This window comes from Crocodylus porosus, unplaced genomic scaffold, assembly GCF_001723895.1.
Source record: "Crocodylus porosus isolate Cpor-Errol unplaced genomic scaffold, CroPor_comp1, whole genome shotgun sequence".
Lineage (NCBI taxonomy): Eukaryota > Metazoa > Chordata > Crocodylia > Crocodylidae > Crocodylus > Crocodylus porosus.
Window position 1 is genome coordinate 915,103 of NW_017728943.1, and position 15,981 is coordinate 931,083.

Sequence of the window (15,981 nt, forward strand, 5' to 3'; positions counted from 1 at the left end):
TAGAATGGTGGGAAATTGGATCTGGAGAGCTTGTCTCATTAACCCCTGTCCCAAAACAACATCCGCTATGTTTACACATCTCTGTATATGTCTACACACACATACAAACTGATAGTAAGGTACATATCATGCCTATATATCTCATGGAAGACAACTATATAATATTACATGTAACATGCTCTTTTATATGTAATATATATATTATGCTTGTGTGCTGGAGAGATGTGTCTGTCAAACATACTAAATTACTTCCACTACCTTGTTATAGTAGCCTAAGAGTGCTGGTCCAGAAACTGAGAGGGGAAAGGATTTCTTAGGGTGATCCCTTTTACTGGATTAACTGTGTAGTGTTAGACTATTAATCAGCGTAATCAGCGTAAGGCATTCTTCTTCACCTTGCATTCAAAAGCTTGCCTAACTCTAACCCAACTCTATCCCAACGACCCAGTTGTCTAATAAACGACCCAGTTGTCTAATAAAAGATGTCACCCTAAGACATCCTTTCCTTCCACTACCTTGGGTTACTAAACTGCCTTAAGAGGTGCCTCCTTCCCAGCCAGGAGTCTGGGTCTCGTTGCTCTAAGGAAAACAAGCTGAAGTGTGAGAAAGCTGAGGGGAAAGTCACAACGTGTGTGCTGATGCCCTCAGCCCGCTGAAGAAGTCAGGCAGGCGCGGGGGGAGGAAGGCTGAGGCGGTCTCCAGGGACCGGGCCACTTCTTCAGGGCTTTGCACCGGCTGCGGCGTCGGGGGCCGGCAGTACGGACTTTTCCGGCGGCTCTTTTGAGTTTCAAATGGGAGGCTCCATGGTCTTTGTTAAAGATATCCGTCCTTCCACCCAGATGCCCACCCCTAGCCCCACATCCCCCAGCATCCCTCCCCGCCCCCTCCACCTCCCTTTTTTGATCACTGCAGCCCTTCCTTCCGTCCTTGTGTCCCACCGGCAGCCCCCAGCGACGCGGCTCCTTCGCCCTGCCGCAGGAGCTGCGCGCTGTGACGCCTGGGCCGCCCTCTTGAAGCTCGTCGGCGGTGCGACCGGGACCCAGGGGCACGTGATCGCTGGGGCTCGGGGGGTCCTGGCTTCGAGAGAGTCATACAGGTCTTCAGCACTGCCACCTGTCTTCGCTGCCAGTCTGTCTGCCTGCCTGCCCCGAGCATCCTAAGCCTCGCACCCGTCTCCATTTGCCCTATGACATCCTCAGCCTCGCACCCTTCCCCCTCTCCCTGCCTTGTGGGACCAGCTGGCCCCTGGAGCTCTCTGGGAGAGCCCGAGATGCCTCTTGCCCCCTGTCCCGGTGCGGGGAGGGTCTTTTCCCGGGGGAAGGACCGGGATCTGCCTCCCCAAGGGCCGGCAGGTAGCTGGCTGAGCCCCCTCCCCGTCCAGCCCCAAGCAGGGAGGGACTCGGATCCGCCTGCGGCCCGGGCAGCCCCCCTTCTGTGGACTTGTTTAGCAACCCCAGAGGCGTTTTGAGGTAAAAAGGTCAGAGCTATACCCCGACTGCTCCTCTCCCCCGCCGAAGCACCGTGACTTTACAAGGAAGGGTCCCACCGCCGCGGACAAGCAGTCTGCCCCGGGCTGGGAGGAGAGGGGGGACCAGGGTTAGGACCCCCCCCCACACACACACACACACACACACACTGCTTCGGGATAAGCAGCCGGTCCTGGGATCCGAGAGGAGAAGAAAAATCCCTGGACCTGCGGTTTCTGCTCCAAGCAGCGGTGTCAGATCAGCCCCCCAAAGCCCCCCAAACCCTTTCCTCTTGCGGATGGATCTATTTCAGGGGCATTGCGAAAGTGGCTTAAAAATGCCAGTGGGGGCGGCCCTGTCCCTTTGGCAGCCGGACCCCGGCAGAGCCTTGCAGCGACTCAAAGCCGCGCGCGGACAGACGTGGGGGGATGCTGGCCTGGGCACCGCGGGACCTGATCCCGCCTCCGGTGGAGTCAAGGGGAGGCTAGAGGCAGGGAGGACACCGGGCCCATCGTTTGAAAGCCTTAGCAAGAATAAGAAGCCCCCTGGCTTCCCCCTCCCTCACAACGCCTTCCCCCACAACCCCAGCCCCGCGCCCTTGCTGGGGGTGAGAGATTTCCCATGCCACTTAAACCAACAGGACTAGGGGATGAAAAAAGTAAACTTTATTAGTCTTGAGGTAGCTTCATTTCAAAATACAGAGCAGAAAAGAGCGGTGAGAGGGAAATCCCGATAAAAAATACTAGTTCTTTTCCCTCGCTGTCGTTTTCTCCTTAAAACAAAAAAATACATCTAAGAGAAACTCAACTCTGTTCCCCCCACGTTTTTAGATTTGTTTTATGCTAAAGCTTATTGCAGGGGAGAAAAAACGGTTTTTATTTTCTAGTGTTAAATAGCATTTTGATCGGCCTCGCTGAAATCTGAAGGGGGCGGGGGAGGGATTCCTGTGCTACTTTCCTTTAAGAATTAAGGCTCTTAAACATATAATAAATATATTTTAGCCCATCAGTAGAAATGGGCAGGCCGATAGCTCATAAAGGTCCACTCTGCAGCTTTTGGGGAGCTTCCACACTCCCGGACAGAACAGACTACAACGAGTACCCTGAGGTCAAACTTTTTCTTGGTTGGGGTGTGTGTGTATAACGCAAGGCATCTGAACAGCGTGTGAACCCTGTAAGGCAGCAATAGTGCAAAAGGAGAGGGGAGGATTTGTGTGTGTGTGTTTCTGTGTTTGTTTGCAAAGGCCTCTTCATTATTAATAATATCTAAATCTCACTCCAACATATACACAATTTAAAGGCGGGGGGAAACTTTTTACAATCCTATGGGAGGAAAAGCCACGAAAAAAAAATTACATCAAGCAACATCTTGCAGCCAAAAGTCATTGTGCACCATTGTGTTTGAACGGGGACAGCTAAATTCGCTTCCGAGTTTCTCTGGTTGAAAGTGCAGCTCCCAAGTATCTGGGGGGAAAACGTCCCTGAGACGAACGGGTCAGGCTAAGAAATGTCCGGCAAAAACACAGCCGCTCCTTTGGAGGTCCAGATGCTTGCAGGATGCTCTCATAAATTAAGAGAAGGGAAGAGAGAAGGGGGAAGGAAAAAAAAAAAAGCAGACAGGATGATTTGACATCACACTTAAGTGAAGCAGTTCTTGCAAAAAAAAGGCACCAGTCGGAGCAGTGTGCGTGTGTGTGTCTGTTCCCTACTTTACACAGATCTGTGAGCTCTTCTGCTTGGCATGGAGCAGCTGCCTCTGGAAGGCGGACAAAGTGGCGTGCGGGGACCGTGTCTTCCTGCTCCTCCTCGGCGTCCTTTCAGGAGGACACCGAGTTGGGAGAGGCCTCAGGTGAAGTGGAGTTGGACTGGTCCGAGGCTTCCCCGGCTTCCTTGGCAGCCCTGGGGGGCGCCGCGGGGGCGAGTCCTTCCTTCTCCCTCTTCTTCTGCTTCATCCTCCTGTTCTGGAACCAGATCTTGACCTGGGTCTCGTTAAGCTCCAGGGTGGCGGCGATCTCCACCCGCCGGGCCCGCGTCAGGTACTTGTTGAAGTGGAACTCCTTCTCCAGCTCCGTCAGCTGCTTGGTGGTGAAGTTGGTCCGGATGGTGTTGGCCTGGCCGACCACCCCGTACTCGGACACTTTAGCTGTGAAGGAGCCAAGGACACACGACAAGGAAGCAGCAGCCGCGCGTAACTCACTCCTTACAGCCAAGGGGAGGAAGGGGGGGGGGGGGCCGCAATGCTTTGCAAGGCTCTCCGGCTCCCTGCATCCATCACCCAGCCACCCTCCATCCCAAGAACCTGCCCTGCCCCCGAGCCACCCTTAGGACCCATCACTTGGTCCTTTCCAAAGAGACCTCTTTCCAGCCGGCCCCAGGGTCCCCCTGAGCTGGAGACTTTAAGGAGACTTTTCCAGGGGTATACTGGGGGGGGCTGAGGAGACTCGCAGGGAAGGAAGCTGAACAATGAGGGCAATGGAAGAGGGGCAGGAAACCAGGATCATTTCCTACCACAGACAAAGTCTGGGCCTGCAAGGGCGATTCGTTGCTTCGGATGCGTATTTCCAGCGCCGGGCTCTGCTGCTGTGCACCACCCCTTCTTACCCCGGGGTACGACCTCCCTCCCTCGGGGGAAACCCCTCCAAGCCTCTGCCCCCACCGCTTGGATGGAGAGGATGCTATAGACCCACCTGTCTTGGGGGGATTCCGCTTCACTCTCATCCAGTCGAAGGTCTGCGTGGCGCTGGTGGTGGGGCACTGCTCGGATGGGCACGCGTGGTCCTTGCTTTCGTTTAGAGAAGGCGAGAGGCCGCTGTAAGCCCCCGGCAAGTAGCCTGGCTGCTCCTGCCCATACGAGTGCTGCTGGTACTGCCCGGGGGCAGCCACTGCCCCGCAGTAGCCCTCTGGCAAGGGGCTGAGGTTAGATCCGGCGTTGAGGCCATACCCCGGCGCCTGGAAGTAGGCACCATCCGCGTCCTGTTGGCCGAGGTAGAAGTGGGGATGCCCGTAGCTCGGGTTGTAGGCTTGGGGCGGGTACCCTGCGGAGGCAGCGCCCGGGAAGGGGATGGCAAGGCCAGAGGAGGGCGTGGGGTGGTAGCCAGGGCTCTGCTGGGGGAGGTGGCTGGGCGCAGCTGTGCTCCCCCCTGCTCCCAGGCGCCCATCTCCGTGGTAGCTGTCACTGGCAGGGGTACCTGAGCAGGCAGGGAAGGAAGCTGTGCCTTGCTCTAAGTGGTGGTAGCCCTTGGGCGAGTAGGCGCTCGTCCCACGGTTACAAATTGCATACTCTAAGAAGGAGTTCATCCTACTATTGTCCATCTGCCACTGATGGAGGAGGGTCAACCTGTTTTGGGGGGATCCCGCCTGCCCTACAACCTTTAGATAGTATGTCAAACGCTGTAAAACTTCCAGCCATGCATCGCACGGCTCCGAACCCCCAGCGCCTCCAGAAAGGGTTGGGACCCGCGACCACGTGGTCCGCTTCGGGCCCAATGAGCTGGGACCTCCCGAAGTTTGTCAGATCTCTGTGCTCATCCATCACACAGCTGACATTTGCATGACAAAGGCACTTCAATCAAACCCGGCCCATCAATCTGATCACAACACGGATACGTCAAAATCTTTCCTGAAAGACTTTAAAAGAGAGAAGAGAGGTATGGGTGGGGGGAGCGAAGAGAGAATTAGAATTATTCAAGACTGTTTTAAGTGTTAAAAAGGCCCCAAGTTATAAGGTGTAGCCAATTTCATCAGAATTCCCCCCCCCCAAAAAACAAAATTTAAAGAAGGTTTTCCCCCCCATTCCAGCTTCATCTGAGAAAGAGGGACACAGAGAGAGAGAGAGAGAGAGAGAGAGAGAGGGAGAGGTAGGGACATCTCGCTACATTTTTTTCCTCCAACTACCAAAAAAGGGTCTTTTCTTCATTTTAAAACTTTCTTTGCAACATGGCGTGGACGTGTTTGGAGTTTGCTGGGATGCAAAAGCGTTAAAAAAAAATTCCCAGTGAGCATCTTGCCACCCTGGCTTTGTGTGTAGAACCAGTGCGGGTAAAAAGGAATTTAATTAAATCAATATTCTAATGAGCTGATGAAATAAAGTTAGAGGGGATGCCTTTTGTTGGAGAAATACCATACCAAGTAAAATCAAATGAGGAAAAGAATTGAAAATCTATCTATCTGGCTGGCTAGCTAGCCTATCTAGCTATGGAAACGAGAGTTTTCTTTTAAAATCGTTTGATAAATACCAGGGAGATAGATAGATAGATAGATAGATAGATAGATAGATAGATAGATAGATAGATACTGTATTAGTCACAAGCAGTTTGATCTGTCTCTCAATCGATTATTGTACTGAAGTCTTCTCCTGACATCGTTCAACTTGTGCGTAGGCACAAAGAGAAGGAGTCTGAACCAGCCTTTTCCACTCCACTGTTAATAGAATGGAGACATAGGTAGGCAACATTTATTTACTTGTTAGCACATGGGAGACAAGAGCATCCAACAATATGACGCCCACAGTCATTTGTTACTTGTCAGGATATTTACTGGTTAGCCAGCCCTTAAGAAGAACCAGGAGTTTTTAGGCCAAAAGTTCACTGTAAGACATGATATAAACAAGCTCTTTAGTCCAGAGGTTTGGCTGACGCAACACTTTTAAGGGCAACATTTGTTAAAAGAAGTTCTCTGCGACCAACAGCTCGAACCTGGCTCCTTTAAAACCTCCAGAGTAAAAACGGATGAGGTAACCTTAGATTTCTCACGCTTAGCTACGGGGCAAATGAGACGACTTTGGTGGGAAAATGCTCTTGCTAACAGAACAGCAGCGGAGTCTCCTAATGCCTGAAGAAGGGCGTTTGTGTCCCAAAACCTTGCAAAAGAACTTTTTCTCCAACTGTTTAATAGGTCTAATAACAAATATCACATCTCCCCAAAGAACCTTACCTGCCTCTTGCTAATATGTAATTATCCGAGCAGTGACATCTGATCTGCTAGTTAAAAGTACTCTGGGTTCTCCAGACCCCCCGCTTTTGCCTACTTCGGAATAGCGCACCCACAAGCTCATCCTCAAAACCCAGCTCGGCTCTCGTGTTGTTCTTCTTGGACAGGGAAAGCGTTTTGACTTGACCCCGGGCGTGTGATGTTCTCCCTTATAGTGCAATTATTTTGAATGACGTTTATCATATTTAAATCGTGTTTAAACTAGATCATTTCGGGGTGGGGGGGAGTTAATCTGTGTATTTTCTGATTACACCCTGGAGTCGATTGCTTAGTGAGGCTCTGGCCATGTCCTTCCGCTTTCTTGTTCCAGAGGTCTGGTGAGGGAGGTTTTGTGTCGTTGCAAGTCGGGATGGGGTTTCAGAGATAGTTTCCGCGAGGTCTCACTATTGCGGCCCCGAGGGGGAGGCGCGGGGCGTGCTCTGGGTGCGAGGTACCGCGAGCGTCGGAGACGGGAGAGCTCTGGCTCACACCGCGAAGCGCTTGGCTGCGATACCTGGATAAACTCGGGCACTAAAACTGCCTCCTTAATGCGATCGAAATATGAATGGATAACACGAAAACCACGTAACACTTCCGGCCCTGCTTAGGGATTTAATAGTCATCCATCTAAGCGCTTTGTGAAGGGGACTGGGATGAACCAGGAGACACACGTTTGATGAGATCGGAGAGGGGGTCTTTCCCGCTGGGGCTTTTCTACTCGTCTGTCCTCCCATCAGAGAAGGGAGGGAAGTTTCTTTCTGGGCGAGAACGGGGATGTGCCCCCCCCCACACACACACACACACCCTCATCCGTGGCCGCTGGCCATCTGCTGCTTTCTGTCACCCAGGGAAGGATGCATCGCTCGGGTTTCCTCTGATCAGCTCCTCGGAGGATCGCCTCCTGTGCAAGCTGTGGGGCATTGGTTAATCTTGTCCGGATAGCGCGAGCCCTCTCCCCTCCCTGAGCTGTCTTGGCCTTGTTACTTCGGTTTAGGGCAAACCCGAGCTAACTCCAGAGGTGGGGCGGTCCTGCGGGGAGTCCTACTCTGGACTGATGGCAGAGGGGAGCGCAGGTGGCAGTGGGGACGTGGGTCTGGAAATCCCATCCTGAGGACCAGACTCAAAAAAGGTCTTCGCCAGGGCCAGCACCGGTGTTGAACTGAAGGCGCCTACATTTCTTTTTTGGAAATGCGGGGCTGAGTGCCTTCGCCGGAGAACAACCTCCATTGCTCGTTCTTAGTCCTCCTTCCCCGCCCCATTCCTCTCTCACGACTTTCAGGGAAAGGGGTATCAGATCATGGAGAACAACGACCAAGCCTGCCACGTGTACTCCGGAGTAGATGTTGCAGAGGCTTCCCCGAGCAGGCTCTCCCCGAGAGACGAGCATAGTTCCCTGCCCGGGCCGCCACGTCTGAAGAGCCCATCAGACCTCGGTGTCCTGTCATCTGCCCACTCAGATACTCGATGAGACACTGCTCTTTAATTCTATGGATTGCTTCATTTTCACTGGTGTGTTGAGGGAGGCAGTAATTATTCCGATCCCCTGAAGCACAGAGGACGAAATCTTCTACACTGCAGTCTTTCACTCGATTGGATTTTTTTTTAATATGGGGGATTGTGGAAGGCGGAGGTTAGACACCATTCCCCCTCGGGTACCTGGGGAAAGAATCGAAACCGACCAAGGGGCGAGTACATGGGCTTGGGCAGAGATGGGGAACAGAGACAAAAACTGGCGTGTTTGTAGGGTCCAGAGTTCAGCTCTGTGTCCGCTCAGATTCTTAGAGATAGATAGACAGATACATAGAGAGATAGATTTGTACAGGGTTATATATAGATCCGTCTGTGTGTATACACACATATATATTTACTCATATGTAAATATATATATATATAAAATTAAACCTTTTATATTATATTAAATTATAAATCCGAGTATGTATGCATGCTTATGTATACATACACCTATAGGATACATATACATCTGTACCATCTATCTATCTATCTATCTATCTATCTATCTATCTATCTATCTATCTATCTAAGGATCTGAGTTGACAGAGCTGAACCCTGGACTCCAGAGGCGAGAGCATTAGAGGCTTGTCCAGAATTCAGCTCTGTTCTGACTCAGATTCTTATACATAAACAAGGTCATGCAGCTGGTCAGGGAGCAGGGAATGGTGTCCTGAGCTTCAGCAGCATTTTGTATTTGCTGATGAGACTCTGAGACAGAACAGGGCTGAACTCTGGACTAGCCTATAATGCTCTCGTTTCTAATCCTCCGCGGCAGGGACCCGTTTCCCTGAGGTGGGGTATGAATCCCTAACGTCTTCAGCCGGCGCTGCAGGCCTGTTCCTGGTTGCTGGTTGTGCTGGAGCAGACGGGCGTTGTGAGTTGCTCCCGGGACACGCCAGCAGCCCACATGCAGTTCTCCCTTGCTCCTGATCTCTGGGCCTCAGATTTCCTTGAGGCAAAATGGACTGGGCCTGGGATTCTCCAGGGTAGCATTGTAGCAGGGGAAGTGTACAAGGCCCTCGTCTGCCCGCATTGAACCGCAGCTCTTGGGGGCTGCGACATTCGGGTCCAAACACGCCCGAAAGGAGAAGAGATGGGAATGAAAGCTCATCGGGGAGACTGAGGTTCAAAGTTACGTTGAAGGAGTTATTCGAGGGCGACCCGTTTGGGGTTTTCTGGGAGGAGCTATTCCGCAGTGGAAAAATACAGAGGACAATTGAGATCATCAATCCTACACCATCAAGGCAATGGTGGGAGCTGCCGGCAGACGGGGGAGGGGGTGGGGTTCAGAGAAGCCATGTTTGGGATGCTGAAGGTCGAAATCAACGATTGTGCCACTATTGTATTAGCTCGCAGGTCCCTCCAGCTCATATGCTGAAGTAACTGGACCCAGCCCTGTTGACTATAGGGAGCTTCACTCCCTACCCCACCAATACATACACCTGCTGTAAAACTACCTCCCTAGAAATGGCCTGATTCTGCCAGGTGTTGACCATGTCAATGGGAACTAGTGGGAGCTACACATCCTTGGCACCTCTGGGGTGAGGAGATCGCAGCTTCTTCTTTCCGGGCTCCCCACGGGGGATCCATCTGCCTAGGGTCAGTTTCTAATTCAGGCCCTCGGAGCCCTGGTTGATACTGTGGTTAACCACCGACCACGGGCGGAGAGCTGAGGGCGCCGTGCAAGGCACTGCACTGCGAAACGTGGTCACATCTTGCTGTGGAAAACCTCTCTCCACCCGTTAGGCCACGCTGCTCTCTCTGCTCAGGTGCTGCAGCGCCTCGGGGTCGTTCCCTGCGTGGGAAGTGTGTGTGTGTAGGGGGGGGTGTCATTAGCTTCATGTAAAACTACCTCCCTGGTTGGGACAACTTCAGAACAAATCCAGCTACCCCGGCTCAGCCCTGATTATGGATCAGTAGCTGCAAAACACTGTTGAGGCTCAGGACATCGTTCCCTTCTCGGCCACTGGCCGGCTGTATGACCTTCCTGGAGTCGCTTCCCTGTCTTCGTGTTTCTCTCTTCCCTTCCCCAGCCTTGTCTGCTGCTGGGGTTGCACTAAGGCAATGATTCTTGTAGGTAGCTGCCGTTACCAGGAAAGTGGGATATTAGCTAGTACACTTCAGGATTGACACGACTAACACGGTCAATTAAAACACAAAGGCTTTATTTATTGCAATATATAATGAGTCCCAGCTCAAAGTCCAGTATCATTATCTGTGGAAGCAACTGTATCTCACCCTACAGGCAGAGAGACGGTCCGTCCTTATAGCATCCTCTAAGACGTGGATCCGTAGCCTGAGAAGAGCTGGGAGCTTAGTTACAGCGGTTGTGTGATTTCTTTCCCCTTGACGCGCATCCTGCTCCCTCTCTTATACCTCTAACTCCAGCATCCTCAGAACATTCTGTGTTAATCACCTGATACATTACATTTGAAGGCCGGGTGTGCACGAAAGACTTGGGCTTTACATTTACGTCTTAGAAGAAGGTGCTGCCTTCCTGGGTCTTGCTTAACCAACGCTTCACCTTTCGTTGTTAAAAAGTCCTGGCCGCTGGGGCTGTATCTTGAGCAATACTGGAGCCGAAGCCCGTCAGGGGATTGATCATAGAGTATCCTTTTCAAAGTTGAACAACCACTAAGAAAGACATAAAGTATACAAAACAGAAACAAAAAAGCACTGCCCACCGGAGGAACGATTAATCATACGAAGAGGAGCTGATTGATAGTAGTTAATCAAGGAAAGGAGTTGATCACTAGAGAAAAGTGATCAGAGGGGAAGTCTAAACATGCTTTAGGACAGGTTAGTGTGTGAGGTGAAGTAATCGGTAAGTGAGGTCATCATTTCTTGTCAGGAAGGTCCCAGCCACAGCCGCAGTCCTACGCAACAGGCATTTTTTATGTTAATATACAATGATTTAAATGTTCAGAGGTAGGCCCAACTTAGCTTAAACTTCCCAGTTATCATCACTGTGTGCCCTAACACTGGCTGGAAGCATTAGTCCCATTGACTGCCTCCAGCTACGGACCCTCCCGAGCAGACCTGACATTCCAGTCCACGGGGTCACTCCTGGAGCACTGCAGGAGATGGGGGGAGGATGTGATGCGGATGGCCCCATTGTGACAGATGCCCTCCATGGCAAAAGGGCTTCTAAATAGGCTCTGCAGGTCTAGGGCTGCAAGCCAGGCTGCCATGCTTTAGCCAGCAGACCCTCCAAGGGTGATTGGGCGATGTGCTAGGTTGGTGCAGGGCAGGGCAAAAGGAAGGTGCAGCTCTTCAGGGTTATTAGCAGGCGGGGGGAGGGGCGGAGGGGCGTAGAGGGGCGCGGGATCTCCACCAGGGGAGGCCTGGGCACAGCTTGCCTGGGTCAGGATGAAGCAGGTGGGGCTGAGAGCAGGGGATCCCAGGCCCCCTACCCTCCTCCCGCCATGGAGCATTGCAAGTAATTGCAGAGGCGACAGCTCAAGTGAAGGAAGCCGCAGTCCTCAAGGGTAAACCAACTGGTGGTAGCTCCGGTAGCAAGGTGATGGGAAGGGCCAAACGCTGTGGTGTAGACCAGGCCGGAGAATGTAAGCAGAGATGGGGTATCTGCTAATACAGAACTGCCAGGGCAGGAGGACAATGGACAAATTGCCTAGGAGAGTTGCGAGGTCTCCTCTCCTCCAAGGAGAGGGTGGATGGGCACCTGTCGAGGACTGTGCAGAGACAGCAGAGTCTGCATCCGCGCAGAGGGATGGAATGTATGTCCCTAAAGATCCTTCCCAAACTTCCCCTTCCGATTCTAGGTAGTCTTACCCTACCAGGAGCAACATGTCCCTGCTGCTAGGTTGCTCCTCTGCCTGTGACTGTTGTAGGGAGTTATCCAGGTAGCAGAAATATTCTCATGCGGAATATTGCTGGTAAGTGGCTGTTGCTCTTACCGGGTGTTGCTGCAAAGTAGCTGGGACAGTGCTAGGGGACAGATTTCAAGCAAGCCAGATGCCAGGCTGGCGATGCCCTGGAGAGAGATGGATGGGGCTTTCTGGAGGCCTTGTTAAAATACAGCCAGCGGCAGCTGAGAAGGAGGTTGGAGCGATTTCCCAAGTAGAGAAGTGAGTTTTCCCCTGGAAAGGGGCTCCATTTTCAACTCCTGGCAGAACATGATGCCAGGCAGAAGTCATCTTAGCCCATCTCCTGCTTCTGGGGAATTCTCCCTTAAGCCCCTCCCAAACCCCTTGCTATTAGTTCAACATCTTTAGGGCTTCAAGTGGCTCTTTAGCAAACATATCCGCAGACTAGAGGAGCGCAAGATAAATATTACTTTAGCATCATTACAACACGTGTTAGCACATCTCATTTGCATATTTCCAAGTTAATAATGGCTAGGCGGTTGCAGCGTTTTGACAACGATCAAGGGCTGAATATGCTTAATACATGCCCTCCAGTTGCAGGGAACAGAAGGGCAGGGTTTCAAATATGCATTTTCCATTTGTTTGACATTTTGAAGAAGGTAAAGGCTGGCGGAACCAACGGTGAAATCTTACAGTCATTCAATAATTTAGATTTTATTGAATATTCCCCTCCTTCCCTCCGACATTTCAGTCTTGCTAATTAGGACAAATAAGAAGGGTTGCTGTGAGGAAGGATAATAGCTGGCGAGGCCCCATTTATTAAGTCACTTTCCGTGGGTGTAGAATTGATTTGTGACTGTGACTGGCATGTTTTCGAGACCCGCAGCAACTTTGAGAAGTCATTATGATCTGCAGAAGGGCCCTCGTTAGAGATTTGTATTGATAAGGTGTCAGTGTTTACACTGGCGAACTCCTGGAAGTCCCCTCTCTTCGCCCCATCAGAGCCTGCCTGGTCCACAAGCCACCTGACCCGGCCAGGAGAGCAACCCCTTCCTCTCCAGGTCCTTCAGCAGAAGATGCCCCCATGGCATCCTCCTCCTCCTCCTCCCGAAGGGGGGCAGAATTGGCTGCCGGGCTGATTTATCCCGGAGGGCTTTCCCAATGGGACAAACCCTGGTGCATAAGAAGCAAACTACCCTGCAAAGGCGAGGAGTGACACCCTTCTAAAATGATCCAGACCTATGCCTGATCCCTCCCACCCTGAGAGTGGCTGTACTGATGCGGGAAGGGGGCTGTGTGCACATACAAAGGCTTGTAGTACTGGAAGAAGCGACTGCCCTGAAGCATTGGGTATTTCCAGTCTTACCCACGGAGTGCAAGCAGTTCAAACTGACCGGAGGCGACCAGCTAACACATTCCCCTGCAAGATTGTAGCCAGTATTGCTGGGGGCAGAGAAGCAGGAAGGTGAGGAGGAAATATGGGAAGCACTGGAATAAAAGGCCCTTTGATAGACAGCGTCTGGCAGTGCCAACACCGCACTTGAGTGTGTTCCAGAAGCTGGAGATATTAAATAAGCTTCAAGATAATGAATAGCCTTCTGTGGGACTTGGGGATACACTCCCCCCAGCACTCTAGGGTTTCAAAGTATTTAGTAAAAGTGCGTGGGGGGAAAATGGGTGATTTTCCAATTAGGACACTCAGGTCCCTCATCCGAGGTCAGTATGAATAACGTGCTATACATTAATTTGGGAGTGAAACTAGGTCCCGTGCCGTTTTCTGATTGCCATCAATTTCGATTTGCAATCCATGGCAGTGCATATTATTCACATAGGCATCACCCCTCCCCCCCGCACGTATAGAAATAGGTGTGTGCGCATGTATGCAAAGCTGCCCGTTGTTGGTGAAGAACGAAACATGCTCGCGATTTATTGCAAGGAGCATCCCCGGCTGCAGCTGGCAAAAGCTGCTCCACATCTTTGAACAGCGATGACTTAAACAGTTGTCGTTTTATTTGCAGTGTGGACCCCCCTTGCTGCGGGTTAGTTACATGGGGAGCTCTGGGCCGCAAACAAAGCGATGGGCAAGCGGAGCGTTTCTTACTGCACGTTTCTGCCGTGAAATCTGGGGCCCAAACCTTAAGCCTCCTTGAAAAAGAGAGGTGAAGGCATAAACCCAGTGGGACAGAAGATCCCTCCCCTCTCCTCTTTTTGCTGTATCTTTGTGAATCAAACCTTAAATTCACAAAAGGGAGAGTGGGGGAAAAATCCTCTACATCCTTCTGGCTCTGCACAACTCTCCTACAGCATAGCTCAGAGGAGGGAAGGAGGCTAGTTATATACATTGGGTCTCCCCACCCTCCCTTCACTCTTAAGCATTGGAACAGCATAAATATAGCTTCTATCATGGCTGCCTGTTTTTCCCCCCCCTCCCTTGTCTGGCCACAGATTCATGCGCCATTTTAAGCTGCCATGGAAGGAGGGAGAACCCCCTCCCTACCCTCCTTCCCCACTCCCACACTCCCCCCCCTCCCTGGGTTTCAATGCTACTTTCACACAAACTCGACTTGAACGCCTACCAAATTTCTGCCGTGTCTGGGGAAACACCAATGACTTAGCAAAGACGTAATATGATTTATTTTTTGTGTCACAGCGATTGATTCCTCCGCTGACCCCTTTTCATTCATAACCTCCCCTCCCCCTTTGATATATGAGTTTTGTGTTTAAAATTACATGTTGGAAGAAAGCTTTCCTAAAAGGACACGTGAGCTGGGACAGAGCAGCACAAATTGCTATCGAAAACACCACAGATTTATTAGTCTTGGTTTTTCTGGTCTGTGCTACAAAAAAAGAGAGACCCTTTCAGGGTTTTCTCTGCCCCCTTCTTTGCTTCCTACCATTCATCTGTCGGCTAAAACGCTGGCATTCACCCACGCATGGCGGATTTCTTGCAGCTCATAGATAGAGCTTCCCTTCTCCCTGGGTAGCGCGGGGCATTTTTTTAAATTGGTTATTTTGTTTCATTTTATTGTATCGTGTTTCTTCCTTCTTCAAGAGAAATGAGAAATGGATTGGACAAAGGCAAGAAGCAGCCTTCGCTCTGTCTGCTTTAGTGTTGGGCTGCTAACACTCCTGGAAGACAGGATTTTTTAATAGCAATCTGCTAAACACCAAATGCAGCTAATCCCAGCCGAACATGTGTGCTTTTAGGACTCCGAAGGGTTTTCTGAAGTATCATGTGGCGTTGTCACTTTACACATCTTGATCTCTGCGATTTGACTTCCATCGGATTTTACCTGACGGCCGGGTTGGGGTTTGGGGTTTTTTTTAATTGTTTATTTGTTTTGGGGCTGTATTTTGCTATTTTTTCTCCTTGTGTTGAAAACGGTAGGAGTGTGATTTAAAAGAAATAATAACAACAAATGCTAGTTGGAAGCCAGAGTCTGATTTCGGTGGGGGGTGTTAAAATGTAGCTCAGGAAAATTGATGTGAAAGAAAATAGGTTTAATAAATACAATGTTCCTGTTGGTTTTTTTTTTCCAAGCCACCTTCCTTGGATTATTAAAATGTTACAAGGATGAGCATTCAGGGGGTTTCTCTTCCTCTCCCAGTTCGTACGGGGGTGGCGATTAGAAACCTCAGCTGCTGGTAAAGAAAGAAAAGAGCAAGAAAGCATTTCAATGGAGGGGAAACCGGTGGGTTGTGTTGAAAGCTAAGAGACCACTTCCTCACACGCGTTCGTTTTCATTTTATAAAGCCATTTTATTTCCCCTATGAAAATAATATATACAATAAATAATTTGCCATTTACTATTAAAGGATTTGAATAAATAGTCTACCTCTAAAACTTAAAAAGAGGAAAGAAAATTCCTCCGCTTTCTTTTTTTTTAAATTGTTTTTTTAATTAAGAAATCTAAAAGTCGCGTTTTGATTCCTGAGAAAGTCACTGGAAGGATTGGCAAAGGTTTATTGGGGGAGGGGGGGAAGTATCTCTAGTGTGTGCGCACGTCTGTGTGTGATTGTTTCGTCTTCTTGCTTTTAAATAAATAAAAAATAAAAGTTGACTTAAATACCTGAATTTAGGAGCCTTTTGTTTGGGGAATAAATACGGGCAGGGAGGCTCGCTCTGAGATGTGGGGTCCAGGTTAGAAGGGGGAGGAGAGATTGCACTGGGTTACACTGCAGAATTGCTCCCCTGTACAATGGGGGCTT

At 50.6% G+C, this 15,981-nt stretch overlaps 1 protein-coding gene across 1 annotated transcript; it reads right to left on the reverse strand.

Moving 5' to 3' along the window:
- Positions 1 to 2,116: 2,116 nt before the first annotated feature.
- HOXB1 (homeobox B1) lies at positions 2,117 to 4,782 on the reverse strand. The gene is made up of 2 exons (XM_019548650.1): positions 4,153 to 4,782; positions 2,117 to 3,608 (listed from the first exon to the last, which is right to left on the reverse strand). The coding sequence occupies exons 1-2, from the start codon at positions 4,775 to 4,777 to the stop codon at positions 3,283 to 3,285; spliced, it is 951 nt and encodes a 316-aa protein (XP_019404195.1). The 5' UTR covers positions 4,778 to 4,782; the 3' UTR covers positions 2,117 to 3,282.
- Between the last annotated feature and the right edge of the window lie 11,199 nt (positions 4,783 to 15,981).

What these genes read in the sequence shown, in the direction of transcription:
- HOXB1 (XM_019548650.1), bottom strand. Translation starts at nt 4,777, where the DNA reads ATGGACAATAGTAGGATGAACTCCTTCTTAGAGTATGCAATTTGTAAC. An exon ending in GCGGAATCCCCCCAAGACAG is followed by an intron (nt 3,609 to 4,152) that starts GTGGGTCTATAG and finishes GCTCCTTCACAG; the next exon opens with CTAAAGTGTCCGAGTACGGG.